This window comes from Mustela putorius, unplaced genomic scaffold (genome assembly GCF_011764305.1).
Source record: "Mustela putorius furo isolate JIRA1106 unplaced genomic scaffold, ASM1176430v1.1 tig00000196_pilon_pilon_pilon, whole genome shotgun sequence".
Lineage (NCBI taxonomy): Eukaryota > Metazoa > Chordata > Mammalia > Carnivora > Mustelidae > Mustela > Mustela putorius.
Genome location: NW_025421310.1, coordinates 1,981,741 through 2,009,728, shown reverse-complemented (window position 1 = coordinate 2,009,728; position 27,988 = coordinate 1,981,741). Strand labels below are relative to the sequence as shown.

The window sequence follows — 27,988 nt, the reverse complement described above, 5'->3', positions numbered from 1 at the left end:
GGCTCTCCTCCCACCTCCCAACGTCCAGGAAACAGACCAGCAAGGGGTACGAGCCAAGAGAGTTTATTGGCCACCTGCTGACGCCTTCTCACTGAGGAAGTAACTTCACAGGCTGACCCACCAAGCCCACCCCAAGGGGCTTCTAGTCCTAAAGGCTCCCCGGCCGGCCCAGCCCAGCCCCCCGGGAGAAGGCACTGTAACAGGAGAGGAGGGGTTCTGAGCCCCACCAGGTAACAGCCTAGAGGAGTGGGGGATGGGGGCTGGAGCCTGGCCCCAGTAGTGTGGAGGGAGCAAACTGCAGGAGGAGGGTGGTACCCTGCTGCTCCCTGGGCCTCCCAGAGTGGGGCTGCCCCTCAGGGTGGTTGAGGTGGGGGTCGGGGATGAGCAGGCCTCACTTCTCAAAGTGGTCCAGAGGGTAGTGCTCCCCATAGGTCTGGAGGTGCCGGGCCAGGGCCTCCTGCTGCTTGCGGAGCTGGGTGGGCATCTCCTGGTACACGTCGGAGAAGAGCAGGCTAGGGCTGGGCTTCGGCTTCCGCTCAGCCTGCTCGAAGGCCTCCATCACCTGGGGGAGGGGGGGGGGGACAGTAGGCACGCAGCTGGTCCCCAACCCCGCACCCGTGGGACCCCAGCCGGGGTTCCCATCTGGGCACAGAAAAGAGGATGGGCAGGGGTGAGAGGATCCACGTCGTCAGCACCTCCAGCCAGGCCCATCGTGCCCCGCGCGGTCTGGCACTGCATTAAATGCAGGGATTGGTGGGGTGGGACCAGGCAGCAGCCATTCAGATGTGAGGAAACTGAGGCCCAGAAGGAGGGCCCGAGCCCAGGACAGCTCTTCCCACAGGGTGCACTGCCCCAGCTCCAGGCTGAGGAGTGGGACACTCACTGCACATAGATTAAGGCAACTACCACTCGCACAGCCCCCGACGAGGATCTCTGCATGTCCCTGCCGAGGACGCAGCTAGGACCCGGCAAAGGCACGTGCCCAGGCAGCCTGGCACTGCAGGCGGCAGTGAGACCCTGCTGGGCTATGCCCAGGTCTCCCAGCTCCGTGTGCCCCCAGTCCTTCCAGGCTTTTCCACCACACACTGTGCGGGACCACGCCCCCTGAGGCCCCCACCTTCTTACGGGACTGCTTCCTCCAGGCCTTCTCCTGCTCGTCATCCCACCAGCCCCGGCTCTGTAGGTAGTGGCGCAGCCGGGAGATGGGGTGGTCCTGCTTGTCCCAGTAGTTGACCTCGTCCACCGAGCGGTAGGCTGAGCTGTCATCACTAGTGCTGTGGTGCCCGATCCTGCAGGCAGAGGGGGCCCAGAGTCAGGCAGGAGCCCCCTGCAGTGGGTTAGGAGGGAGGGCAAAGACTAGGGGAGAAGGAGTAGCAATGGAATAGAGGCCACAAAGGACGTTGGCCCGCTTGGCCGCATCCAACATGAGTATCCAATAAAAGGGATGGGGTCCTATTCTGGGGTCATATTCTGGGGACAGTGACCCATGCAGGGAAGATGGGGTCAAGGCCACAGGGGGAATGGGGGAGGCAGGCACCTGTAGGTCATGGCCTCAATGAGGAAGGGCTGGTTCTCGGCCACAGCCCGCCGCCGGGCTTCCTTGGTGGCATTGTACACAGCAAATACATCATTGCCATCCACGCGTATGGATAAGATGCCGTAGCCCGGGCCTCGAGCAGCTGTGGGGACAGAAAGGCAGGTCAGGGACAGAGGCAGGTTGGGCATGGGGGGGGGGCGGGGGCTCAGATGAGGACAATGAGCAGAGAAGAGGGAGGAGGGAGAGGGAGCAGGCAAGGCAGTGTTCCTGCGACCCCCTGCTGCAGACAGGGCAGGGAAAGGACTGCGGGGGTTGAAGGGCAAGCACGCAGACTGGGGAGCAGCCCACTGGGCCCCTACCAATGCCGTCCCCGCGGTACTGCTCTGAGGTAGGCGTGGAGATGGCATAGCCATTGTTCCGGCAGAAGAAGATGATGGGGCACTCGAGGGTAGCGGCAAAGTTGAAGCCGGCGTGTGCGTCCCCCTCGCTGGCGGCCCCTTCCCCGAAGTAGCAGATGACAACCCTGTTGGCGTTGGCCCGCTTGGCCGCATAGGCTGCCCCCACCGCTGCAGGGGCGGGGGAGGCAGTGAGCAGGAGCAGTCCCCCACCGCTCTGTCCTCTCACTCCAGCGCCCCCGCCCTGCTCTTGCCCCCCCCCCCCCGGCCAATGGTGACTCCCCTGACTCCAGCTGCTCCCCTCACCTCTTCCACCCTCAAAACTCTGCCAGAATCTGACCCCGTGTCTCCAGGCCTCCTTCCCGTCTGTCTGCTCACCCGGTCACCTTGCCGGAGCTCCCAGCAGCCTCCTCACTGGCCTCCTGTTCCTCCCGCCCCCACCCGTTGCCCGGGGACAGCCAGAGGCCAGTTAAAATGGTTAAAATGTGAACCAGGCTGCCATTCCGGCCTGGCACCTCTCTCCCCCAAGGCTCCCACTGCTCTCAGCCTCCCCTGGATCCACAGCCTTCCCCCGCCACCACCGAGCCCCTCCTGGCTTCCCGCCCTGGTTCCACGCCTGCCACGGGCTCCCAACCCTCAAGCCATCTAGCACGCACTTGCCTCAACCCCACATGGCACCCTCCCTAGCTCCTTCTGGTCTGTAAGAAATGTCACCTGTGACACAACCCCCTACCTTCCTCCATCACTGAAACTCCCTCTCCATCCCTGCAGGACTGCTCCCACCCCATCTGCTCCCCGTGCTCCCCCTGCGTGCTTCCTGCCTGTGTCCCCCACACGGAGGACCGAGGCGTCTGTCTCTTGCTCACTGCGCCCAGCACAGTGCCCACATAGCAGGGATTCCAATGTCTGCCAGCCAAGAGGCCTAACAGTCACTCAAACGGAGGGTAAGGGGCCAGGGCCCAGCCTTCTGGAAATCCCACCTACCCTCAGGGAACATGCCACCTCCTCTCACAAAGCTGCCCTGCCCGCCGCCCGCCTCCCACCTCAGAGGTGCCAACGGTGCCTTATTCCAGGCACCTGGAGCTAAGCGAGCTAAGGCACACGGATGGGCCAGCGACCATCCCACCGCTCAGCCCCATGGACATAGCAACACATGTCTCTCAGCCACCCGGAGTCAGAGACAGCCGGAGCCCAGCTGGCCCATGACTGAACCACAGGCAGGGAGGGAGGGCAGGTTCCGGGGTCTCTATGCCATGTGGGTGTGGGCCTGGCCCAAGGGCTCTGCTCCCTAAGCGGTCACTTTTGAGCAAAGTGACTCTCGCTGCTCTAGGGACTGGGCTGGCCAGAGTAAGCTTCAGTAGATTCAGACTCCGAGGACTGAGGGAGAGCAGGGTTGGGGGCAGGAACTCAGTTCTGCCCAGGTACCCTTTGCAAAAAGCTGGTTCTCGCTCAGTCGCGCGCAGTCGCCATGTCGGTGAGCGGACCGATGGGACCGGCAGGTCAGGAAACGAGAGCATGGTCATTCCAGCCCCAGCCTGCCAAACCAGAGCCCTCCTTTGGAGACTCCCAGATGAGAAGGGTCTGTGCTTGGAAAGTCTCGAGACTGGCACCCCTTTCCCCGGGAGCCCCCAGAAGGGCAGGGAAGGAGAAGGGCTGGGCCACGCCGGGGAGGACACTGGTGTTCGAGCCCCAAGCCCGGGACGAGTCCTCACCCTGCGGGATCTGTGTGGCCAGCGGAGACGAGATGGTGACGAAGTGGCGCTCCCTGCAGCCATAGTGCACGGGCATCTGGCGGCCCTTGCCCAGGTCGCTCACGTTGCCGTAGCACTGGGCCATGAACAGCTCCAGGGGGTAGTCTCGGTACATGAGCACACCTGCAGGCCAGGGGAGGCGGGGTGCGCGTGAGCCTGCGGCTGGCGCGGAGTCAGAGCGACCCCTGGCCGTCCCAGGGCAAGGCCCCTGCCACCTGGGTTCCACGTTCCCGTGGGTCCAGAGGGAATTGGAGTAGGGAAGGGGAGGCAGATTCAGAGGCTCAGAGGGGGTGGGGCAGACCACAGAGCTCGGGCCTATCCCGAAAGGGAGGCCTTGTTCCAAACATCCCAGCTGCTCCGAGACGCCCGATGGCTCATGGCTTGGCTTTTCAAAAGAAGGCAAAATCTTTTTTTTTTTTTTTTAAATGAGAAACTATTGATGTTTCAACTCATACCTTACTTCCAAAATCATTACATGAACCAAGTAAAAGTACAGGCCGCTAGCCCACAATTTCTGAACTAGAGAGATGATATTTGAATGTGTTCACGGCTGTACTATCCTCTCTTCCAACCAAACCTCTCCACCACATGGAAGCACTCTGGGTGAAGGGCGCCTGGCCTGCTGAGTTGGACAGAACGAGGTCAAGGTGGTCCTGGAATGAGCAATGACCCGCTCTCGTTGGAGGACGATCGTCACACCCACAGCCGAGGGGCCACGCTGGGGGTTCAAGGACATGCGCGGAAGCACCCAGAACCTGAGCACTGTAGGGCAGCAGCTGGCTGGTGCAGGCATTTCCAGACCTCTTCCTTCACTGGGGAACTATTCCTTCACGTGATGATGTAATCAGGGTCCCACTGCACACCAGCCACATTTTGTGCCGGCTGTGCCCACGCTCCCTGAAGGACTGCAATATGGATACAACGCTTGGGGCCGGGCACCTTTCTTCGGAGCACCTTCCAGAGATTAACTTAATCCTCATGACCCCTGAGGGAGCATTATTCTCCCCATTTACAGATAGGGAAACTGAGGTAGGAGAGCTCCCAGAGCCGGCTCGAGGTCACACCGTAAGGCAGCGGGTGGGGTGTGGGGGGCCACACAGAGCTCACCCTTCATGACTGGGGCTGCAGCGGGGCTGGGGGGGTGTTTACCAGCTAACAGGGTGCCACGGCCAAGACACCCCGCCCACTGTGAGCACTGCCCAGACAGTCAGGTCCCAAGCACACACCTGAAGTGGCAGTCGGGGTGGGGGTGCTGGGCGGGACGGCAGCCTTCGCCTTCCATAGAACTAGACGTGGGGTTTCCTGTCACCCACACATACTCACAGGGTGGCCACGTGGTACATAACACAGACCAAAGATGGGGTGTCCGGGTCAGTGTGGGATTGAGGGCCATGTCAGGGGCCTTCTTCACAGCGCGAGAAGCCACGGGCAGAGCCAGGAGTCCTGGGGCCAGGTGGGCCTGCGACGCCCCGGAAAACCACAGGCCCCACGGCAACAACTGCTCTAGGTGGGAACGTGCTGCCCGTGAGCTCCCTGATGAGGGTCCCTTCCTGCCAGTGCTACGGCCAGCAGGCCACTTACATCCTTGGTTTACACCGAACCGCCCTGCGTGGGCAGCACCACAGAGGGCTCCACCCCTCAGGAGGCTCGTGGCCTGCACACTGGGCCAGAACCTTCTGGGCTGCCTGCCGCCTGGCTCATACAGGAAACGTGGCTGTTGAGAGGCTCCTTCCCATGGATCAGGGCAGGCAAAAGCAGGTCCAGCACTTAGCACAGCACCGGGGCCTGGAAGGGCTCAGCTGGGAGGGGGTCTGGCTACTGCTCCGAGCACCCTTGTTCTCCGCACCCCAAAGACGGGGACTGAGAGAGGGGAGCAGCCGCCCCAGCGAGGCCGGCCACAGGTCTCCGTGACTCCCACCCCTCGCGGCTGCCCAGACACAGGCTGCCTTCTGCGGGGGGCTTCGGCGCGGTAGGGCTCCTTCCTGCAGGGCACCCAGGGCCAGCCCCCCATCCCATGTGTGGAGAGCCCAGTGGCTGCCCACAGCTCCAAGCCCCTTGCTCATCCCACCTGGAGCCCTCACCAGAGAGGCCCCTTCAGCAAAAACAAGCGGGAGGTGGGAGGTGCTCAGCAAATCTGGCGGGGGCCCACAGCTCAGTGTCTGGGGATACCCAATACACAGGACTTCTGTACCTGGAGAGCGTGGGGGACAGGGACAGGAGCAGATGGGAATGCCACACTGCCTGCCCAGCCAGCCTGCCCGCTGCTGAAGAGCTGTCCCAGGTGAGAGTCCCCCACCCCCACCGGCATATCGCACATCACCTCCAACTTGGAGCGCTTACCCAGTGCCAGACCCTGTGCTGCGGGCTTTGTGTCCCCTGCCCCGTGACTCCCCTCCACAGCCCTTACCCAGTCACTCCTCCATGCTCATCGACCTGCTTCACACCTGCTTCACACCTCTCGTTCTGTCACTCCCTCACTCAGAAGGGGCCAGTCTGGGTTGCCACTGCCAGGGCCTCCTGTTTGCTCTGCTCCCTGAAGGACACAGAGCCCAGAGAGGCCAGGGGAGCCCTACACTCTGGACGGGGGTCCCCATGTGGGGCCCCTGAGGCCAGGCCTGCCCTGACTGCATGCTGCCAGCACTCGCCAGGCAGGGGTCACAGTGCCATCAGCAGTTCTGTGTTGGAGATCACAGAGCAGAGGCTCACAGAAGGGAAGCAATTTGACCCGAACTTGACAGTGGCAGCCGGCAGAGCACAGAGAGGCCCAAGCATAGGCTCTTCTCTATAAGCCTCCCTGCCTGGCCTCCAGACGGAGGAAGCCTGCCGCCACACACCCCTGGACCTGGCTTGGCCCTTTTTTGCTCAGAAAGCTCTCCCTGCAGTCCTTTAATCCTCCCTGACATCAAGCTGCTCCTAGAAGAGCAGCCAGGGTAGCTAACACGGGCCTCCCCTAACCACCCAGAGGGACAGGGCCTGACCTGTCTCCATGGGGACCACAGACGCAGGCCACCAACACGGCAGACGTACCTGCCTCCCGGTACTGGCCAAACACCAGATCCGTGTTGTCTAGCGCCGCTGCACTCCCCACATGCGTCCCCTCCTCGCCATAGTTGGTCATGTAGAAGGAGATCCGGCCCTGGGGGTGCAGGAGGGCCCGGGGGCCCAGGCTCCATTATGCTGGGCAATGACAGGCAACCATCCAGATAACTGCCCAGCTTCTGGAGACTTCACTCATCCCCAGACACACTTCCTGGGCCAGGCCAGGCTGGGGTTCCCACCTTCCCAGAGGAACTGCCAGATTGGTGAGAGGCAGAGCGCCGGGACTCTGCCGGGGCTCTGCAGGAGGCCGACGTGTGTGTGCAGCCCACCACAGAGGGGCAGCAGGGAGAAATGCCTGAGCCGGGCAAAGCTGGGGGAGATGCAGGTTTCCAAGGAGAGATAACAGTTAAGGCCACGAGGCCAGAATGGCTGGGACAGAAAGTGGGAGGGGTGGGGACAGACCAGGCGGAGAGGCAGTGCCCAGTAAGGCCGTGAATGACACAACAGGACTTTACCTTGAGAACTGCGCCCACAGCTCTTCCCAGAGCAACAGTTCAGGAACAGCTCTCTGGCTATCATGTGGGAAATGGATGGTGGTGGCAGGACTGAGTGCAGCCCACCAGGCAAGAGGGGTGGTAGCTGGGCCTGGTCACGGCAGGAGGCAGGCAGAGAAGTGGAGGGGAGAGGCTTAAGCAGAGTCAAAGTGCCAAGGAGCGGCAGACCCTGCCCACACTGATGCCCTGGCCGACTCCCTTCTTCTGAGCCCCCCAACTCTAGAGCCTGGAAAAGCCAAACATTCTCCAAATCTCCCTTATAGCCAGAGGTGGCCACAGACACAGTTCCAGCCAGAGACTTCTCTGGCTTTCCTGATAAAAGAGATGAGTGTTGCTGGCCCCAGCCCTTCTTCTGCCTGGCACACTGCTGGGAGGCTGGACCTGTGGCAGCCATCTTGCGAAAATGAGGCAACACCTGTGGGATGAAAGCCAACTCGCCCACGATGGTGAAGCAGAAATGCAGGAAATCTAGGCTCCTGACGTGGTGCTGAGCAGCAGAATAGATTTTTAACTAAACAGGGAGGGACAAAGTAAAGTAGATAGGAGAAAGTGATGCGAGGGGGAGAATGGAGACAGGGAGGAGATGCAGGTCTCCAGCTTGGGCAGATGGGTGAATGGTGGCACCCTCCACTGAGAAATAGCCCGAGAGAGGAAGATGCCGAGGTCAAGTCTGGACAGGCTAAACTTGGTGTGGGACAGCCAAGGCAAGAAGCCAAGTAGATCTGGGGCTAAGATGTGAAGTCTGGCCGGGTATCTGCGGCACCCCTGGCACACAGCCAGAACTAAGCTCCCCGGCACCACATGTAAAGTGAGAGAGCTCCGGTCAGTATCTGAGGGATGCCCCCTGCCCAGTCCTCATGTGTTCTGCAGCTCAGGCTGTCATGGTGGGAGAACTAGATGAATAAAGCTTTCCTCTAAGTTGGGAGCCAATTAAAAGTTAATTGACCTCCCACAGCCACATGGGCTGATGCTGGGTGCTAGAGGCCTGGGAGGGCTGTCAAGGGTGGTGTGGGGAGGAGCTGGAGAGGCCTCCTACCCAGGAAACCGGACCGAGCTCAAGGCAGAGGTCACTGGTCACCTACCCAGTATCCTACCCCTCTTTGTGCTTGCTAACCGAGATTGCATTCCACAGGCACCAGCTGCCCACAAGGAAAGACCACATTTCAGCCTCCTTGCAGCTGGGAGCACCACATGCAGTGTCTCAGACGCTACTGGGTGGGATTGCCTGCAAAGCTCTAGAACAGTGGGCATGAGGAGATAGCTGGGACATGCCATGTCTGACCTGCCACCTTCCTTCCACTTACTGCCTGGAATGCGGCATGATGAAGGTAGCTCCGGTGGCCATTTGGCTCATGAAGGACCCTCGAGGCTAGAAGCCAAAGCTGGGTATCCAGTGACATCGTGAGGCCACCATACTGGCCCCACCCCATTTTCAGATTTCCTCTATGCAAGATTAAAAGCCCTCCTAATCTGTCTGTTTAAGCGACTGCATTGGTTTCTGTTAGGATTTGGGGGGCACCTGGGGGAGGTCTGTTACTTACAGCTGAGCAGAAGCCTGGCTAATATAAGCTGAGCCTTGACACAGGAGTGGATCTTACTGAGGTCTGCTCTGATCCTACTGGCCTCCTCAGCCAGGGGACAAGGCGCTTTGTGCGCTGGGCCTCACAGAATTCCTACCCCTACCTTGCTATCCCCACTTTTTAGCATACCGAAGAAACTGAGGCAAAGGCAGGCAAAATCGCTGGCCAAAGTCCCCGCTGTGACCAGACTCGCATCTCTCAGATTCCAAAGCTCCCGTCTGCACAGCCAACTCAGGCAGGGAGGAGCCCAGGCATGTTGAGAGCGGGGGAGGGGTGGCCCAGCCTTGGCGGTAAGGCTGCAGAGAGCCCAGAGAGCCCAGGTCACAGGGGAATGGGGGATAGGGGAAGAGGAAAGGCCAGGCCTGCCCCTGTGGGGTACAGGAGCCAAGGGAAGTTTCTGGGCAAGTTTTGGGGTGGAAGTACAACCCTAAGTTGGAAAACCCAGAGGTAGTGTCCTGTCTCATAGGCCAGGGAGTTTCATGCTTTAGTCCACAGGATGGCCTGGGGGCTTGATTCTCAGGCCCATCCCTACTCCTGTCCCAGCAGGTGCCGCAGGCACCCAAGGGCCCACTGCCCAACATTCATCCCACCTTTCCCACAGGAACCCTGGGCCCTGGGAGGAATGGATTCCACTGCTCTCTTGGATCCTAGGGATGGCACATGGTTCTCCTGGCCAAGGGCTGGCTGAAGGCAGGGTCTGTGACCAAAGCTCAGACCACGAGCATTAGCCCTGGCCTTTGCTGGAACCTCAGGAAACAAACATTCTCTTTCCGCTGCTAAGCAAAAAGGTTGTGAGCTTGGCAGGATTATGATAGCTAGTATTTACCGCATGCTGGCTAAACACCAATGTCGTTCTTCCTAAGGCCACAACATATGCCACTGGCAGTCCTTAAGGCAACGGGAAGACCTGACAAATGAAGTGACTCCCCCAGGGCACAGCTACAAAATGGCAGAATGAAGACTTGGGTTGTAAAGTCCTGCCCTGGAGCCTGTGCCCTGATCCTCTCTCCGCCACTTGTCCTTGAGCCTAGACCTGCCAGATGCAGGAAGCTGAGAGCATGGAAAAGACACCCGGTGAGAGAAACAAGTCTGATTACACTGAGCTCCTGGGATCCGGCCACACCTGAAACAGGACCCTCTGAAAGTGAAGTTACCTGAGTCCATAAATTGCCTCTTTGTTGACACTGCTCTGACGAGGTCTCTGTCCACGACCACAAACACAGCTGAGGCTCACAGTCTGTGTGACGCAGGTGCCCAGAAGCACAGAGTGGCACCCTGGTTTCTCAGGACTGGGAGCTCCCCAAGGGAAAGCCTGTCAGGTCTTCCTGGCGGATCGTCCCCAGCACAGACACGCCCCCGGCCAGGAACACGGGAGGATCTGATCCATGCTTCCGCCCTCAGGCAGCACCCGTCCCATACTTCTCCTCCAATGTTCTCTATCCTTGAGAACCTCAAGGACTCTGAGGACACCAAGACAAAGGACCTCCAACCCCCCCACCTTGGGAGTCATCTTCTGGCTCGAACACAGGGAGGGCGACCTAAGGAACCCCCCTCCCCAGGCCCAGCACACGCACCTGGCGCTGGGACTCGTAGAGGATGCGGTCCATGGTATTGAGCAGAGTCATGCTCCTGTACAGCTTGAGCACCTTCTCCTGGGGCAGCTGCGGGCGGAGCAGACAGACACGGGGCAGTTGGGACCAGAGAGGAGACAGACAAGGAGCCCAGGCATGGGAGACACAGTAGGGGAAGGAGAGGGCCTCTCACGTGGGGATCCTCGCTGGGGTTGATAATCTGGCCCTGCCGGTCCATGACACGGTAGACGGGGATCCCAGAGATGACATTGGGCTGGATGAATTCTAGCTTGTCTATGAACTCCGCCGAGGCCCCCGGGAACTGGGGCTTGTCATCCAGGGACGGGAAGTGCTGCTGCTCCTGTCTCTGGGGGAGCTGGGGAGACAGGAGGGTGGGGGCGGGGGTGCTCATGTCAGGAGAAGCAGAGGCTTTCCTGGCTTGACCTCAGGGCAGCAGGCAGTATGGCCTGGTAGTTAAGCCCCTGGACCCCAGTGGGCCCTGTGGCCTGACACACTGAGTACGGATCGCAGCTCCACCGCTTTCTTGATGTGTGACCTTGGGCAAGTCACCAGAACTCCTCTGCGTCTCCTCATCTGTAAAACTGAGGGGCAGATACCATCTATTGCAAACGGCGGCTGTAAAGATTAAACACCTGCAGAGCAGCAGTCAGTCGGCTCAAGAACCAGGAGTTGCTCTGTCTGAAGCCCCGATGCCTCACCCTGGCATTCAAAGCCTCTCCAGTCTGACCAGATACCCCCATTCACCGTCACCCACTGCCACCGCAGGCTCACCCACCCTCAGTACCCTCCAGCCGGCCGGATGGGCTCTTCACTGCCCCCACACAACCAGGGTGGACACCCAGGATCGAGGAAGTCTCTGGGGTCTTAGGTGTCAGCCTGCCTGGGTTCAAATCCCTTACTAGGTGATCAGAGGAGAGTGACTTCCCCTCTGCCAGGGGCCCCTTTCTCATCTGTAAAAGGGAAACCACCTCGTGGAAGGGTCGTGAGGCTTGAACAACATCCTGCACACAAAACTGGTTAACAGAGTACTTGGAAGTCATAGGGCAAACGCTCAGGAAATGTCAACGGTCACTTCTGCCACCACCACACGGCTGCATCCATCTCTTTATTGAACGTCTGTTCCCCTCTTCCCCCAGCAAGCTTCCATGCTTCGATGGTCTCTATGCTCCTGTCCCAACCCCCACCCCTCTAGGCCCAGATGGACTCCTTCAACAAATATTTGAGCACCTGCTTTGTTCCGAGCCCTGAGCCGGGTTCTGGGGACCTAAGAGAAGTAAGACATCTGTCACTGCTGCCCAGGGAGGAAGCTGGCGGCCAAGCAAGTGCAGCTGAGGCTGGGGCTGATCCATCCTTGCCCAAGAGAAGCCTTGAGCATGGGAGAGTGGGAAGGAGCCAGACTTCCTAAGGAAGCAACCTGAGAGTGAGAGGGAAGCTGGGGGTCAGGGAAGGAGCCCCGGAGGCCGGGGTCACAGAACATGCCAAAGACAGAAAGCGAAGGATGGAATGTCACTTGTGGAAACTGGAAGAAGTTGGATGGCTAGAGAAGCCCTGGGGGTTGGCGGGCATGGCACCCCCTCTGCTGGCAGAGAAAACCCAGGAAAAGTCCACTGGGCAGCCTCTGGGTGCCAACCCCATTTCTCAGCCTTGACCTGGTCTCAGCACTGCCAGTGCTCCCCTTAAGCAAGCCTGGCCAGCTGCCAGTGGAGCTCTGCACCCACAATATCACTGGGTCCTCAGCCTGCCTGCTCTGGCCTGAGGAGGGAGGAAGCAGAGATACTGGGGGTAACATCACCTGCACCACAGCTACAAACAGGTCAGTCAGCTTCCAAAGCAGGCCGGGCTGAGAAGCAGACCCCAAAGCCCTGCTCGTCCCCCCAGCTGCCATGGCTGACCCAGCTTCTGCCTGCCCATCTATGGGGATCACGGCTTTGCCTCCGGGAGGAATTCAACAAGCAACTGGCTGGCTCCCCAACACCCCTCAAGTGCTCAGGTGTGCACCCCACTCCCCCTCCTTGAATTGCCTGGCAGAGCAGCCAAGGATCCAGGGGGAAGCGTGAGCACGGGGGCTTTTATCTGCGTCTATGGCTGTGAGGAAATAAAGGAAACGACACTCCCCACGGCAGGGCAGGTCCAGGCGTGACCACAGCGGCAGACTTCCCCTGCTTGTGAGGGAAGCCACTGAACTCCGGCCACCCCCACACCCCCCTCCTGAGCACCCACACAGGCCAGAACTTTCTGTCCCCCCCACCCCCAGGATCGGCAGTCTGTGTCTGCCTCCCACACAGATCACAAGCTCAGGGAGGGCAGGGAGCGTGTTGGGCTCGATTCTCACAGCAGGCACTCGGCAGGCCATTACCAAAGGGACAGAGGGATGAGTGTGTGGGGTTGCTGGCCTTGGAGCCCGACTGATGTGGGTGCCAGAATCTGATCTCACCACGTGGCTCTTTGCAAAACGCCCTGTGCCCACGAATTTCCTCATGTGTAGAACGGCTACACAGGGCTGAAACAGAAAGTTCCTGACATGAGGGACACAAAGCACATGGATGGGATGCATTCATGAGCTCAAAACTTGGTAGAAAGGAAAACCACCCCAAAACCTCGGAAGGGTATGAAATGGGAAACAGAAAATGGCTGGCCCTTCGGGAAGAGGACAAGGAAAAGCTGGGGAGAAGGTCTGGCAGCAGGGCACCCTGGACAGTAACAGCAGGTGGTGGAACAGGCCGGCTGGGGGTTCGGGGCTGGCAGGGGGCAGAGGACGAGGTTACAGGGCTGAGAACAGACTGGGCTGTCAGGACAGGGCTCTGCCTGCCTCTGGTGGCTGAGCAGCGGCCACCGGGGCACCCTGGCACACCCCACACTGGCCTTGCCTTGCGGGGCGGAGGGGGAGAACTTCCTTCCTGGGCCTGTGACACTGGGGTGCGGACCCCAAGGCTACTGTGCTGACTGGGTGAGTGGCCAGCCCAGAGGAAATGTCCCCCAGGGGGAGGAGTGTAGAATGGCCTAAGGAAGGATGCGACTCCACCCTCTTTTTCTTCTGACTGTGGGGAGGAGGGGATAGTTTGCCGAGGTGGTGGCCGGCAGCTTACAATGGCCGCACAAAGCCTGGCTCCAGCCACACAGGAAACAGAGGCCTGCCCTGGAGGGTTGCATGGCCCAGCAGGTACTCGGTGCCAGGCCCCCTGTGGAGCCACTCCCCAAGGTTAATTAAGACTCCCCGCAGCCCGAAGCTACTGAATGGCACCCCACTGGGCCCTAAACTGGTTGAAGAGGAGAGGGGTGGCCAGGTGACCAACACCCAACACGAGGGTTACAGGCTGCAGCAGGTGCCAGGTGGACGCCCACTAGGAGGGGGAGGAGAAGGGACTCCAGTGCTAAAAGGCTTGGTCGGGGCTCTGTTCTATCCAGCAACGCCATCAGGTCTCCCTGAACCAGTGTCCCCTTGTGGAAAGGACGAGAACTGCTACTCCACACGTGCAGGGGAAGATGGCTCTAGGGGGATCTTCTGTGACCAGCATCAGAGGGAACATGAGGGAAAGCTTTCTGGAGAAGGGGGAGTTACACCGAGGCCTGCTGAACCAGCAGGGGCGAGGCAGGCAGAGGCTGGGGGAGGAAGGCACCAGTCCCCAGCAACCAGCAAGCCCAAGGTGAGTGGAGAGAGCAGAGAATGAATGAGGCTGCAACACATTAGGAAGGAGAGCTGATACCATGCACTTCCCCACCTTCTCTGAACCCATGGAGATGGCAGGATCCTCTCACTTCAGGTCTGGGGGCTGGTTGGGGAGGGGAGTGATTTGCCCCAGGGCAGGGAGATCATGACAACGTGGTGTACAGAGCTGCCCAAGGAGCGCTAGAGAGAAAGGGGGGTCTGGCCGTGGACGGTTCTGTGGATGCTGCCAGCGGGCTGAGTCCTCTGTACCGTGAAGGCCACAGAACACAGGGGCTCTGGCAAGCATGATGTGGCCCGGGGCACTGCTAGCGGGAAGTCCCGAGGGAGGACACCCTTTCTGACAGCCCCAGACTTACTGTCCCTGGAGAAAAACTGTAGCCTCCCCACTTCTTGAGATCCTACCGAGTACTCAGGACAAGTGCTTCCTAAGAACCATTTGCTTTCATCTTCATGTCTCTCTGAGAGAAGTGCCACCGATGTCCCCGTTTTACAGATGGACACTGGTCAGGAACGCTTCTCCCAGGAAGTGGCTGGTCAGCTGACACCTAAAGTATCATATTCCCACAAAGGCCTCCAGGTAGAAGGAGCTCATTCAAGGGAGGGCAAAGGGGCCCAAGGGGCTGAAGGGCAGGGAGGGAAGGGCGTGATGGGGGCTGGGGTGCCCCCCACTAGTTTCTCATCAGCCCCTAAGACCCCAAGCAGAAGCTGCTGTTACACGCCGAGACCAGACCCCCAAGACCAGACCAAGGACGATGTTGCAAGACTTGAACTGAAGCCCTATTGCTTCTCCTAGCAGCCTGGTACTATGGAGAGACACTGGGCTTTACGGTCCAGAAGGCCAAGTTCAGACCTCACCTCCCCAGGCCTCAGTTTCCCCACTCATGACAGAAGAAAACTGCCAGTACCTTGCAGTGTGGCTGTATTAGACGGAATGACGGACTGAGTTGGTGACGTAACTCCTAAGTGTTTCCTGATGTGAAAAATGAGGCCTTGGACCTCAAGCCACCCGTCAAGAGGGCAATGGACCCATACAGTGAGGAGATAAGCAATGCCCATCTCCATTCGTGCCTCCACGCACACTGGGCACCGCCGCCTGGAGATGGCACATGGGGCGCTGGGACTTCCCGCTAGCAGTGCCCCGGGCCGCATCATGCTTGCCAGAGCCCCTGTGTTCTGTGGCCTTCACGATACAGAGGACTCAGCTCCCGACAGTCAGAGAAACAACATCACTGATGATCCACAAAGAGCGAGCTCTAGGTGTTTCCTCCCTCCCAGAGGAGGGACTCAAGTCACCCCACCTGCTAGGCTCACAGAAGTAAAGTGACTTGGCTGGGATCCCTCTTGGTTCTTGGAGTGTTGGCTGAGAAACCAGCTCAGGACTCCCTGACAATTAAGTTTCCTTTCTCCTCTTCTCCCTGAGCACTGAAATGTCTGCTATCACCTGCCCGGAAGCAGGGGAATCAGACGAACACCTCCTGAGCAACAGGAACGTGGAAAAGAGAGGCAAGCAGGCAGAGATGAAGTCAGGCAGCCCGAGCCTTTCCCCCAACCACCCACCTGTCAGGTGCAACACAGCCCCTCCACCCTCCCCCAAAGCAGGATCTCTGCACTTGGCCCTGCACCACCATCCAATATGGCAGCCACCAGCCACCTGAGGCTATTTAAACTGATTAAAATTAAATAAAATGAAAAGTTCAGTTCCTGGGCCATACTGATCACACTGAGAGCTCAGTACCCAAGTGTAGTCAAGTGGCTACTATACTGGGCAGCACACACCTAGCACAAAAACACACCATCACTACTGCAGAATGTTCTAGCGGACAGATCCTAGTCTGCAATCTTCTTTGACTAGAAGGCGCCTGGGTGGCTCAATCAATTGTCTGCCTCCAGCTCGGGTCATGATCCCAGGCTCCTGGGATCAAGCCCCCAGTCAGGCTCCCTGCTCAGGGGGAAGCCTGCTTCTCCCTTTCCCACTCCCTCTGCTTGTGCTCCTTCTCTCTGTGTCTCTCTCTCTGGCAAATAAACAACAACAAAAAAATTGTTTAAAATATTGTTTGACTATGGGGCGCCTGGGTGGCTCAGTGGGTTAAGCCGCTGCCTTCGGCTCAGGTCATGATCTCAGGATCCTGGGATCGAGTCCCGCATCGGGCTCTCTGCTCAGCAGGGAGCCTGCTTCCCTCTCTCTCTCTCTCTGCCTGCCTCTCCATCTACTTGTGATTTCTCTCTGTCAAATAAATAAATAAAATCTTAAAAAAAAAAAATATTGTTTGACTAAATCCCACTACTCTTTCCCTTCTCTCAAAAATGGTCTCCTTTTTAATCTTAGAAAATACAAGTGGGAGAGGGACTCCAGGCTGTTCAGTGGGTAGAGCATTCAACTCATGATTTCTGGGTTGTGAGCTCGAGAGCCACATTGGGTATAGAGATTACTTTAAAAATTGAAAAAATAAAAAAATAAAAATAAGTGAGAGTAATAAAAGTGGGGAAAAGCAAGCAAGGACTATACAAATATATAAACTTAAAAATACACAAATAGGGACTCCTGAGCTGCTCAGTTGATTAAGAAGCTGCCTTCAGGGGGCCCCTGAGTGGCTCAGTGGGTTAAAGCCTCTGCCTTCGACTTGGGTCACGATCCCAGGGTTCTGGGATCCAGCCCCGAATCGGGCTCCCTGCTCACCAGGGAACCTGCTTCCTCCTCTATCTCTGCCTGCTTGTGATCTCTGTCAAATAAATAAATTAATTAAATCTTTAAAAAAAGAGAGAGAGAGAGAGGGAGAGAGAGAAGCTGCCTTTGGCTCAGGTTATGGTCCCAGGGTCCTGGGACTGCATCAGGCTCCCTGTTCTGTGGAGAGCCTGTTTCTCCCTCTCCCTCTGCCTGCTGCTTCCTCTGCTTGTGTCCTCTCTCTGTCAAATAAATAAATAAATAAAATTTTAAATGCACAAATAAAACGTAAGTACTATGAAAGACTCCCTCCAAAAAAATCTCCCTTTCATTCACATCACCCACCAAAAAAATGAAGGAGAGTCAAGAGGGAAAAGCAGCAGGGAGTCTGAGCCTGGAATGAAGCAGATTTAATCTGCCATAAATGACCTTTCCCTGCTTTCTGCCCTACCCACCTCCCGCCCCACAGGCCCAGCCAATGGACTCTTGGGACTAGGATCAGGATCTGCTTGCTCCAAAAACAGCCACAAAGAACAGCCCAAACACAGGAAGCTGCCCCACCCCCAGCCTCCTCCAGAAATCTTTCCAGAATTACCTGCTTCAAGTGTCTCCTTTTCCTATCTATGTCCGCTCTCCTTATGCCAGGCCCACCCTCTTCACTCTCCTCTCCTGCTTCTCTCCTTATATAGAGTGTCCTCCTACAGAGTCTACCTTACTCTCCTAAAGGATTAGGGATCGGAGGGCCAGACTCAACCGCAGAAGATCTGGACAGTTTTCCTTTCAAGGGCCTTCACCAATCCAGGTCCTGCCAAGGTCACCTCCTTTTTTCTTCTGATCTCCAAGGTCAGTTTCTGTCCCTTCCCTCCACCCTTACTTTCAACAGTGACCAACATTCCTATTGCCCTTATCAAATATCAGGTCCAGTTCTCACTTTACATTTCTTTAATTTTACTACAACCCTACAAGGTAGTCAGTTAGCATTTTAAAAAGAGGAAAATGCACCCCTCTGTAGAGGTCCAGAGGAGCAGTCCTTTGCCCAAGACCACATAGCTGGAAAGCAGCAGGGATATGAACTCACCTTCCGAAACACCATTCTCTCTGGTGTGTGAAATTTAAGTTCATGGCTCTTCCACAGCCCAGTGCCTCTCTCCCTCTAATCAAACTTCCAGCTAGACTTCTGCTGTGTGAACTTACAGTTAGCAGCATCAACCCAAGAGGATTCCGACCCTTTTGATAAGAATTAAGCATTTCTTGGGGGCACCTGGGTGGCTCATTCGGTTAAACATCTGCCTTCCCTTAAGCAGCTGCCTTCCAATCAGGTCTTGACGGAGTCCTAGAATCAAGCCCCAAACCCGGCTCTTTGCTCAGCAGGGAGTCTGCTTCTCTCTCTCTCTCTCTCTCTGCCACTCAACACAGCTCATGCTCTCCCAACCTCCCTATCTCGCTCGCTCTCAAATAAATAAAATCTTTAAAAAAAAAAAAAAAAGAACTAGGCATTTCTCAAATGTTACTCAGAAATGTCGACAGGGTGCTGCTCCGCCTGGACCTCTCTAGCTCTTTTCCTCAACAAATTTTTATACGTTATCTCCTCTGCTGAATGACCGAAACAGACAGGTCCTTTTTCTGACATTCGATCCGGGACACTAGATCAAACGACTTTGTTACGCAATTCATTTTAAAATCAGAACAGCAGTAAAGGAACAAAGAAAAGCAGGACACTTTAAAAGCCCGCGCCGGAAAACCCTTTCTCTTTTTTTCTCCTTTTTGAAGGGGGAGAGGGAATCTTTACCAAGAAGAAAGTCTCTCCCTTGGGCAGTTTCACTCTCCAATGCCTCCGAGGAAATGTTTCGCCTTCCTCCCGTGTCCCGGGTCCACGCGGCCTCCCGCGGGGATGAGCAGCAACTAAAAAGGAATCCCCTCCCTCTCCCCAAATTGTCTCCCTCCCTCCGGGCCCACGAAGGAGCTGCCTCACTTCTCTCCTGAGGAAGTGGAAGTCCTTCCCGAGTGTCCTCTCCGAGTAGTTCTCTCAGCCCCTGTCCCTTCTGTGACGGTCCCCTCTTCACTCCCTGCACAGACCCCCACATGGGAAGACGGTGTTGACATCCCTATTTTCCCTCAGAGAAAACTTCCCCAGGTACTCACAGATCTAGCCAGGCCGCGAGCCCCAGACCGCCGCAGGAGGAGGCCAGCCTGGCCCAAGCCTCGACTTGAGCCCCAGATTCTCGCCGCCGCAGCCGCCACCGCCACCGCCATTTTGGCTAACAACCCCACAGCGCTCCGCCCCTCTCCTCAGCTAGGCTGGGGGCTGCCCCTTTATGAACCTGATTCAACTGCTAGCACCGCCCTGCCCAAAACCACAAGGTGCTAATCCTGAGGTCTCTGCAGCACAGGTATGGGAGGGCCAAACAATCTAGCTTTCCAAAATCACTCTGACCGCCTCATCTTAGTTGTTACTAGAACAGGCAAAGAGGAGGACAACCTGACTGGAGCCCCAGGGCTTTAGGTCCCGGGGCCTCGGGTAGGATGAGCCCACGCCAATGCCCGCCCCCTCTTCTTTACTCTCCAATGGCATCCCTGGACTTGCGGGGCGGGAGTGGGAGGAGCCAGATTGTTAGTAAACGCGGAGCCACGTGCGAGCGCGGGTCCTGGCAACCGGAGCGGCGCGTGCGCAATGGATACGCAGCCTGTACGCAAAGGCGCGCTTTAGGGCGGAAGCGGGAGTCCCCGGCTGCACGTGGGCTCTGGGGCGGTGGAGGGGGCGATGCAGGCTGACGCCAAGATCCGCACGGAGTCCGCGACAGAGTCCGGCCCACGGGGCCCGAGCTGCAGCCTCCGGCATTTTGCTTGTGAACAGAACCTTTTGTCTCGGCCTGATGGTTCTGCCTCTTTCCTGCAAGGTAAGAACTTAACCTAGGTAAATACTGCCCGGGCCAGGTTCGCCACGTTGTATTTGTTCTAAAAGGTCACAGTGCATCATGGAAAGGAATGCCACCAGCTGATAAATGTCCCTTCTAGACTGGTACAGTTTCTTTTACCCCGGGAGATACTACCGGATATGCCAGAATAATGTTCTCTCTTCCTCCCGACTACAGGAGAGACAGTCGATATCCCCACCCTCGCAAATACTTGGTTGGAAGAGGGGCAGATCACCACTACCGGCCTCATTATTCTCTGGACGGTAGGATGTCTTCTTCCCAAGTAAATACTTTCAGAATTGAAAGTGATGTCCCCCTTCCTCCCGACCAGTGGGGTAAATATCACTTTGACTGTGATACACATCTCTCCCTATGAGCCTCTCATATGGAGTTTGGGGCAGGTCTTACCTGCTGGGTAAATATCCCCTTCCCCTAGCCATATACATCTCAAATTAGACTCAACTCCCTGACCCAGGTAAGTATTCCTCTGGAGATAGGCCTAATGCTTGCCCCCATAAATGCTTCAGTTTCCTCACTAGGAGTATTATCTTCTACCCAGATACAAAACCTGTTTTCATTCGTTTCTACATTGAACACACATGTATTTGTGCTAAGTACTGTTCTGGGCACTGGGAATACATTGATAAAAATATATATATATATTTTAATTCCTGACCTAACATTTTATGTTTTGGTCAGGGAGACAGACCAAAGATAACTAAGTAAAATATACAGGAAATCGCTATGGAGAAAAATATAGTAGGGAAGGGAAATAGGACCTGCCAGAGAGGGTTGACCATCAGCAGGATGGTCAGGAAAAGCCTTGATGAGATGGTAAAGGTAAGGGAGCAACCTGAAGATTCCAGGAGGAAAAAACATACCAAGATGGAGAACAGCGAGGACAAAGGCCCTGAAGGAAGGACCCTCCTGGTGTGTTTGAGGGATAGTCTGGAGACAGTGTGGCTGGAGCGATGAGGAGGCTGGGGAGAACCAATGGGGATGGCATGTCATTTGAGGCCTGGTGAATGAGCTATGAGCCACTGCTCCCAAGTTTTGCTCAGAGTGGTGGCATGATCTGAATATATTTTAAAAGACTCTCTCTGCCTGCGGTGTTGACTACAGAGGTAGGAGAAAGAAGGGGAGATGGTGGTAGCTCAGACCAGAGTAGAAGCAGTGGAGATGGTGAGATTAGGGGTGTATATTGAAAGTAAAACTGACATGGGGTGCCTTGGTGGCTCGGTGGGTTAAAGCCTCTGCCTTTGGCCCTGCATCAGGCTTTCTGCTCAGCAGGGAGCCTGCTTCCTCCTCTCTCTTTGCCTGCTTCTCTGCCTACTTGTGATCTCTGTCAAATAAATAAATAAAACCTTTAAAAAAAAAAAAAGAAAAGAAAGTAAAACTGATAAAAATCTGCAGATGGTTCAGTGTTGGCATGTGGGAAGGAGAGGGATAACACCAAGGTGTTTCTTCCCCAGTCAGCTGTACTGAGAGACTCTGAGGAGTTTATTTTGGAACAGTAAGTTTGCAGGGCTTGGTAGACATCACAGCGACCATATGGAAAGGGCAATAGGACCTACAAGTCTGCAATTCAGAAGAGAGACCCCATCTGGACATACAATTTGGAATTTTCCGACTGTAGATGGTATTTCATTGGATGAAATCACTTGATGAAAACAAGAAAATGAGCGTAGAAGGAAAAGAGAAGTCACAGGACTCGACCTTGGTCCTCTAACCTGTGAGAAGCTAGGAGAAGAGAGAGGAGAGGTCAGGAAGGTAGGAAAACCAAGAGAGGCCACTGACCTGGGGCCTGGAGAAGTGTTGTAAGGGCCCACCAGCTGCATCTGTCCTCCAGAGCTGTGGCTGGATGGTCTGGACGTATGTCATCCCTGACGCTGTCAAGAGCTGCTCCGGTGGGGGTGGAGAAGAAAAAGCAAGTTAGAGATGTGTCTTTAGGAGCTTTGCTGTACATGGGGGATGAGTTGAAGATGGATGTGGGTCCAGAGAAGAGAGAATTGCAGGAGCCACGTCCGTGAGAACATGACAGGGAGGGTCTGCCTAGGTTCATGGGGGCCACAGGCAGGTCCTCCAGAGTAACAAGAACAAAGACCACCAAGTGGATCTCGTTCTGTGTGGTTAAGTTCCTCTCTGAGGGCAGATTCCCCAGGAGCTAAAGAGAAGCCCTGCACCCTCCTCCTCCTCCCCAACCCAGGAAACATGCCCTGATGCTGGGGACTTTCCCAGGTCCTCCCTGAGACTTAGCTCTGCTGCTCGATTCACATGCCTGGAGTTTCTTCCACATCAGAATTATTGAGGAGGGTAGCCCCTCCCGTGCTCTAAAACTCCCAAACCCCCAGGACCCGTGCAGACTGTGGAGAGTGTGTCCCACCCACTTATGTCTTCCACGGGTTGTTAAATAGGTAGAGTCCCAGAATGCACCTTGCACCTGCCAAGGCTGTCATCACGTGTCTCCCCGCCACCCCGCCCCCGCCCCGCCCGCCCCAGGCATTTGTAACCACTGTGGGGATTCCGTGTTCTGTGTTTAGAAGCCTGTGCTCCCACTCTGTGTTGCCCACTGCAGACTGTGGGCCCAGCTGCACGCTGGAATGACCCGTGGAGCTTGGATGCTCCCAGTGCCCGTGCCCCACCCCAACAGTTGAGTTAGGATCCCTGGGGGAAGGGCTGGGTGTCAGGATCTTCTCACTCTCCCCTGTGATTCCAGTGTGCGGCCCGAGTTGAGAACCACTGCTGTGTTCTGTACTGTTTTCTTTTTTAATGGAATAGAGTAGGGCGCCAGGCTGGCTCTGTCAGTCCGAGGTGCGTGCGACTTTATTCCAGGGTGGTGAATTCGAGCCTCACGTGGGTTGTGGAGATCATTTAAAGAAAATTTTTAAAAGTAATTAAGTAAAAAGTAAATTACGTCGAATAAAGTAGAAAGCGTCAGAATGTGTCAGCAGCAAAGTAAGAGTTGTTTAGTGAGGCCTTTGTTCTGTTTACACATACAGATGTTTGCATGAGTTTGGAGTGGTGCCCATTAAATGTATTTTTATCTTGGGACTTACGGCGAGAAAGGTTTGGAAGCCACGGGTGTAGTCCAGCCTCTTCATTTTGCAGATGGCAAAATGGAGGCCTGGAGAAGTAAGCACCATCAGCCAAGTTTACAGGGCCAGCAGGAGGCAGACAGGACTAGAAGCCAGGCTGCTTTTTTTTTTTTTTTTTTTTTTTTTGAGATTTTATTTATTTGACACACAGAGAGAGAGAAAGAGCACAAGCAGGGGGAGCACTAGGCAGAGGGAGGGGGAGAAGCAGACTCCCCGATGAGCAGGGAGCCCAATGCGGGACTCGATCCCAGGACTCTGAGACCATGACCTGAGCCGAAGGCCAACTGGGCCCCCCAGGCGTCCCAGAAGCTAGGCCTTTACTCCCAGGTCTTACCTCCCTGGCTGCTGTTCATGCCACTCAGGACCACTCCCAGGTTATGTCTCACTTTCTCAGAGGTCCCGACTGCTGCAGAACTGGGGGATGTGAGCCTGAGGGAAGACAGGTTGGAGGAAGCTTTGGAAGGAGTTGAGACCAGTGCAGTAAGGGGGAAGAAGGTTAGCTCATGGGAATAACTTCCTGATCAAGTCAGCAATAGCTAAAGTAGGTCATGCGCTGGGCATATGCCAATGTCCACAGTGGCTTACGTGGATTACCTCACCTAATCCTCACGATGCCGTGAGGGAGGCACCATTATCATCCTCATTTCACGTAAGGAAGCACAGAAAATGCTCAGAGAATCACTGCCAGCAAGTGGTGGACTGGACTGGGAGTGACAGGGGCTTGGCACTTCACTGGGACCCCTCAAGGAAAGCACGATGTGCCTGAGGCCTCCTCTGCTGTTTCCCCAGGGGATACATCGGTCCTGGCGGGCGTGTACGGACCAGCTGAAGTGAAGGTCAGCAAAGAGATCTTCAACAAGGCCACCTTGGAGGTGATCCTGAGACCGAAGATCGGGCTGCCTGGTAATCAAGCCCAGCAGGATCTCTAGCTTCTTCCTCGCCACTGTCCCCGGTGTCCTCTCTCCCAAACCCAGATCTTGGTGTCTCCCCCCAACCTTTGTCTGTCCTTCCTCCTCTTTCCTGGCTCCATCTCCCCTCCTTTCCACTAACCTGTTGTTCCACCAGGTTACTCGCCCCCTCACTCCTGGGGCTGGGTTCACGAGGACGGAAGTGGGCAGCAGCAGGGGGACACGGGAACTCTGGAGTTTTCCTCCCCCAAGAGGCTCCCTTGCTGGATGCCAGAGGGGGAAGGGATGAAGTGGGTATCAGTCAGGCCCTGCCCCCTTCCCACTGGGGATCCTCTGTCATCCATGCAGGGTCCTGCACCAACCCCGGCGGACACAGGCAGGCCCTTTCCAGAGGGCTTGGGTGGGGCACATGGAGGAAGGTGAGCCAGGTGGAAGGGAAGAGGCTGACAGCCCCACCCCACCCCACCCCTGATTTCCCCAGGCGTCGCCGAGAAGAGCCGGGAGCGGCTGATCAGGAACACGTGTGAAGCCGTGGTCTTGGGAACACTGCACCCCCGCACCTCCATCACTGTGGTGCTGCAGGTTGTCAGCGATGCTGGCTCTGTATCCTTTCCCCCGGGGCTGCCGCCTCCAGGAAGTCCTTCAGAAGCTCATTGATGGCCTCCCTCACTCTGTTACCCATAAGGTCTCAAAGCACTTGACAGTCACCCACTTGTTGAAGAACAGCAGACACAACTTGAGCGCTTACCCCGTGTTGGGCACTGCTCTGAGTGCCTGACTTGTATTAACTCACTTAAATCCACACAGCACAACAAACAGGTGCCACTATAATCCCCATGTTCCAAATGGGGAAACTAAGGCACAGCTAGGTCAATTCCTTTGAGCCCAAGCCATCTGCTCCCAGAGCCCAAAGGCTCCTGGCAGATAGGTGTTCTTGTGCTCCCATGTTGGAGGTGAGGAAGCAGGCCCTGAGAGGAAACGTTGCTTGCCCAGGGTCACACAGCTGGAAGGCAGCATTGGCAGAACTGCAGCCCAGGCCTGACTGCCTGCAGAGCCTGTGCCAATGGCCTCCACTCTGACCTGGGGCAATGCTAGGGCCGTCCTGAACAGGCAGAGTAGTTAGGTCAGCAGCCTGGCCTAGAAAGATCCCTGTGGTTTGGTGAGAGGTTGGGGCCAAGAACCAGAATTGGGCATTTCTAGAGGGGCTTCCCAGAAGGGAAGTAATAGAGGGACAGTGGCAGAGCTGGGACTGACTGACCCTGAAGCTGGACCCTTAGCCACTGTCATGGGGCTGGGGACAGAGACTAGAGGAAACTGAGGCAGGACTGGCTGGCTGGCTCCTGGCTCCTGGCCCCGGCTTGCCCCTGCCACGCTACAGCCACTCCTCTCCACTGAAGATGACTGCTCCTTTCTCTGTCACCTGGTGGTGGCTACCTCCAGGTCCCCAGGCTTCAGGCCTGGCCCTTCCACTACCTCCCCATGTGATTGTGGGAGGTTCCTCCCTTCCTGCCCTCAGTATCCTAATGGTGCTTGGCATGTGCTTTAGGACAAATCTGTTGAGTATCATTAGGACCCCTGGTTGAGGCTCAGAGAGAGTAAGTCACTTGCTCAAGCTCACACAGCTGAGAGGTGCCAAGAGCAGGTCAGGAGCCCAAGGCTACTTGGTCCCAAAACCCCTTAGAAGCACTGTGCCCTGCTGCCTCCCTGTGATCAGTCAATGGACTCAGCCACAAGCACTGATAGGGTGCTCTGCAGGCCACCCCCATCGAGGGAATGCTTCTTAACCCTGCCCTGTGGCATCCAGCTGCTGGCCTGTTGCTTGAACGCCGCCTGCATGGCATTGGTGGACGCGGGGGTGCCCATGCGGGCCCTATTCTGTGGTGTCACCTGCGCTTTGAACGCGGACGGGACCCTTGTGCTGGATCCCACGGCCAAACAAGAGAAGGTAGGTCTGAAGGCTGGGGCAGTTAATGGCTGTGAGCAGACACTCCTCCTCTCGGCCTCACTTCCCTGAAGCACTTGGCTCCTATCATGTCGGTCCCGGTTGGCAAGCCCTGGTCTGTTCATCAGCACAGATGCTAGAACCCCAGCTCAGAACCACTTAAGTGGAAAGGGAATATAACAGAGGTCCGGCTGGAGCCAGGGTCTCAAACACCGTAAGGATTTCCTCATCTGGCTTTTCATTCTCTGCAGTCTTAAGCGTTTTGGTTCTGTTCAGTTCCATTCACTAGCCAGCATCTTGCCTGAGGCTGGGACCAGCCCCTAGAACTCCATGCTTTCCTCGCAAGCTCAAGTTCACAGCACCCAGGGCTCTGGCTCTTCCCAGATACTGACCCTGTACTGTGATGGGTGAGTCCCATCAGGAAAGCTGAACATGCCTGAAGTATTTCAGACAGAATTTCCTGCAGGAAATGGGTCAGAATCTTGTTGGAAGAGCCAAAGGAGCAAACAGGAAAGAGGGCCATACTCAGAGGCTAGCGGCCCATAGGGCCCTCGCCCTCTGCGCTGTTGGGAGATGCTGTCAACAGTTGGGTCTGGGCACTCACAAGGCGTCCTGGCTTGGCCCTGGCAGTGGAAGTCTGGAGACAACCTCCTCCCCTCCCCTCCAGCCTCCTCCCCTCCATGGTGGGAACTGCCATAACCCCTGCTTCTGTCAAGACTGAGAACGGGATGCAGCCCTCCCTTCCTCGGCCTCTCCCCCAGATTATCGGGGACACCTAACCAGGAGAGCAGGGAGTGTGGGAAACAGTCTTCCAGCTTTCAGCCCTGATAGGACAGAGGTGGGAAGGGGAGCGGGGAGCCAAGAAGTACCCGCTGGTGACTGGCTGTGCAGCTGTCCCCCGTTGAAAGCCCCTGTTGGAAACATGCAGGTGACATCCGGGGGTGGGAAGCAGTTCCACTGAAGGAAGGCCTAAGGGCACTGCCCCAGGAAGCAGGTGATGCACAGACGAAACACCTACATCTGATACCCTAGAGACTGCAGGCTGGGGGAGGGGCAGGTCCCCTCCTTGGGACCCACTGAGACTGCCCCATGCAAGAGTCTAGGCATCCTACCCCTCATCCCTAGGAGGCCCGGGCTGTCCTGACCTTGGCGCTCGACAGCGTGGAACGGAAGCTGCTTATGTCCACCACCAAGGGGCTCTACTCCGATGCTGAGGTACTGGGGGTGACCAGATCCCTCCCTCCTGGTTGTGTGGTCTTGTCGGGACCCTGGGAGGTGGAAGGAGAGCCCCTTCCTTATATCCCTTCTGTGTGTAGAAGGCGTTTTCAAATGTTGTAGGCACAGAAACCCTTGTGGGAATTTGAAAGGGAAGCCCCAGTCGCGAGAGCAGAGCAGGAGAGCGCTCAGGTTGAGATCGGGAGGTGAGGCATCTCCTGCTCAGCTGGGCGTTCCCAGAATCCCGGTGCTCTGCTCCCCCAGACCACTTTGACCTGTTTCTCCCGTGAGCCTAGGAATATGTGGTGCGTCCCAGATTCCACAGCTTCCAAGATGATCTGGCATCAAAGGGCTGGTGGCTCAAAAATTCTGTATCTCCAGCTGGAGCTGGGCCAGGCTGAGGCCTCTCGCAGGGGTCAAGTTGCCTGATCCCACCTGTCCACGCTCCCAGAGCTACCAGAATTCGACCCTTGAAGTCCTCCCCTTTTTCTCAGATCTGCCTCAGAAAGAGCCCACCAAGTGGGGAAGAAAGGCAGGCCTTGGAAACAATCTCCTGGCCACTTGCCTCACTGCAGGGGAAGCAGGAGGTCTGGGGGCTTCGGGAAACAGCCAGGGTCAGGGCAGGCTGTGGGGTTGGTGGAGGCGGGTGGTGCGGGAGCAGGGAGGCCCCAGTACCACCAGCTCTCTCCCCTCCTCCAGCTCCAGCAGTGCCTGGCTGCGGCCCAGGCTGCCTCGCAACACGTCTTCCGCTTCTACCGGGAATCACTACAGAGGCGTTACTCCAAGAGCTGAGACAAGCCAGGGCAGGGCACCCTTCCCGCCACCGCTGCTACCACCCACTACCTCCATGGAAAATAAACCAGCAGCCGGCCTCGCCTCTCAGTCCCTGTATGCCTGGATAAGCTTGTGGGCCTTGGGGCACAGACCCACCCTGGCCCCCCAGGAAAGCATTTCTGACCTGGGAACTCCTCCCTTCCCCACCTGGCAGTCCAACAGATACCTGTGGGGCACCTGCTGTGTGCAGTCTTGCTGGGTGCAAGACTCCGGGGTGAATGACAGCCCCCCCCCCAAGGTCCCAGGTTCAAGGAGCAGTAGGGTGAAGGGGAAAGAAAATCTGTGTTGGTCCGGTGGTGGTG

At 56.7% G+C, this 27,988-nt stretch overlaps 2 protein-coding genes across 4 annotated transcripts; one reads left to right on the top strand and one right to left on the bottom strand.

Moving 5' to 3' along the window:
* Positions 1–47: 47 nt before the first annotated feature.
* On the bottom strand, positions 48–21,588 carry BCKDHA (branched chain keto acid dehydrogenase E1 subunit alpha). Of its 3 annotated transcripts, none has more exons than XM_045076845.1 (9): positions 21,490–21,588; positions 10,621–10,803; positions 10,431–10,517; positions 6,711–6,819; positions 3,645–3,806; positions 1,897–2,103; positions 1,538–1,679; positions 1,118–1,289; positions 48–562 (listed from the first exon to the last, which is right to left on the bottom strand). In XM_045076845.1, the coding sequence occupies exons 1-9, from the start codon at positions 21,571–21,573 to the stop codon at positions 392–394; spliced, it is 1,317 nt and encodes a 438-aa protein (XP_044932780.1). In that variant the 5' UTR covers positions 21,574–21,588; the 3' UTR covers positions 48–391. The 3 variants fall into 3 exon arrangements, with proteins under 3 accessions (XP_044932780.1, XP_004776112.1, XP_004776114.1); XM_004776055.3 differs by lacking the exon at positions 21,490–21,588 and adding an exon at positions 18,920–19,212; XM_004776057.3 differs by lacking the exons at positions 10,621–10,803; positions 21,490–21,588 and adding an exon at positions 18,920–19,216.
* Positions 19,409–27,734, top strand: EXOSC5 (exosome component 5). The gene is made up of 6 exons (XM_004776059.3): positions 19,409–19,674; positions 23,577–23,690; positions 24,177–24,298; positions 25,500–25,640; positions 26,763–26,852; positions 27,552–27,734. Exons 1-6 carry the CDS (start codon positions 19,539–19,541, stop codon positions 27,642–27,644), a joined length of 696 nt encoding a protein of 231 aa, XP_004776116.1. The 5' UTR covers positions 19,409–19,538; the 3' UTR covers positions 27,645–27,734.
* Positions 27,735–27,988: the final 254 nt, after the last annotated feature.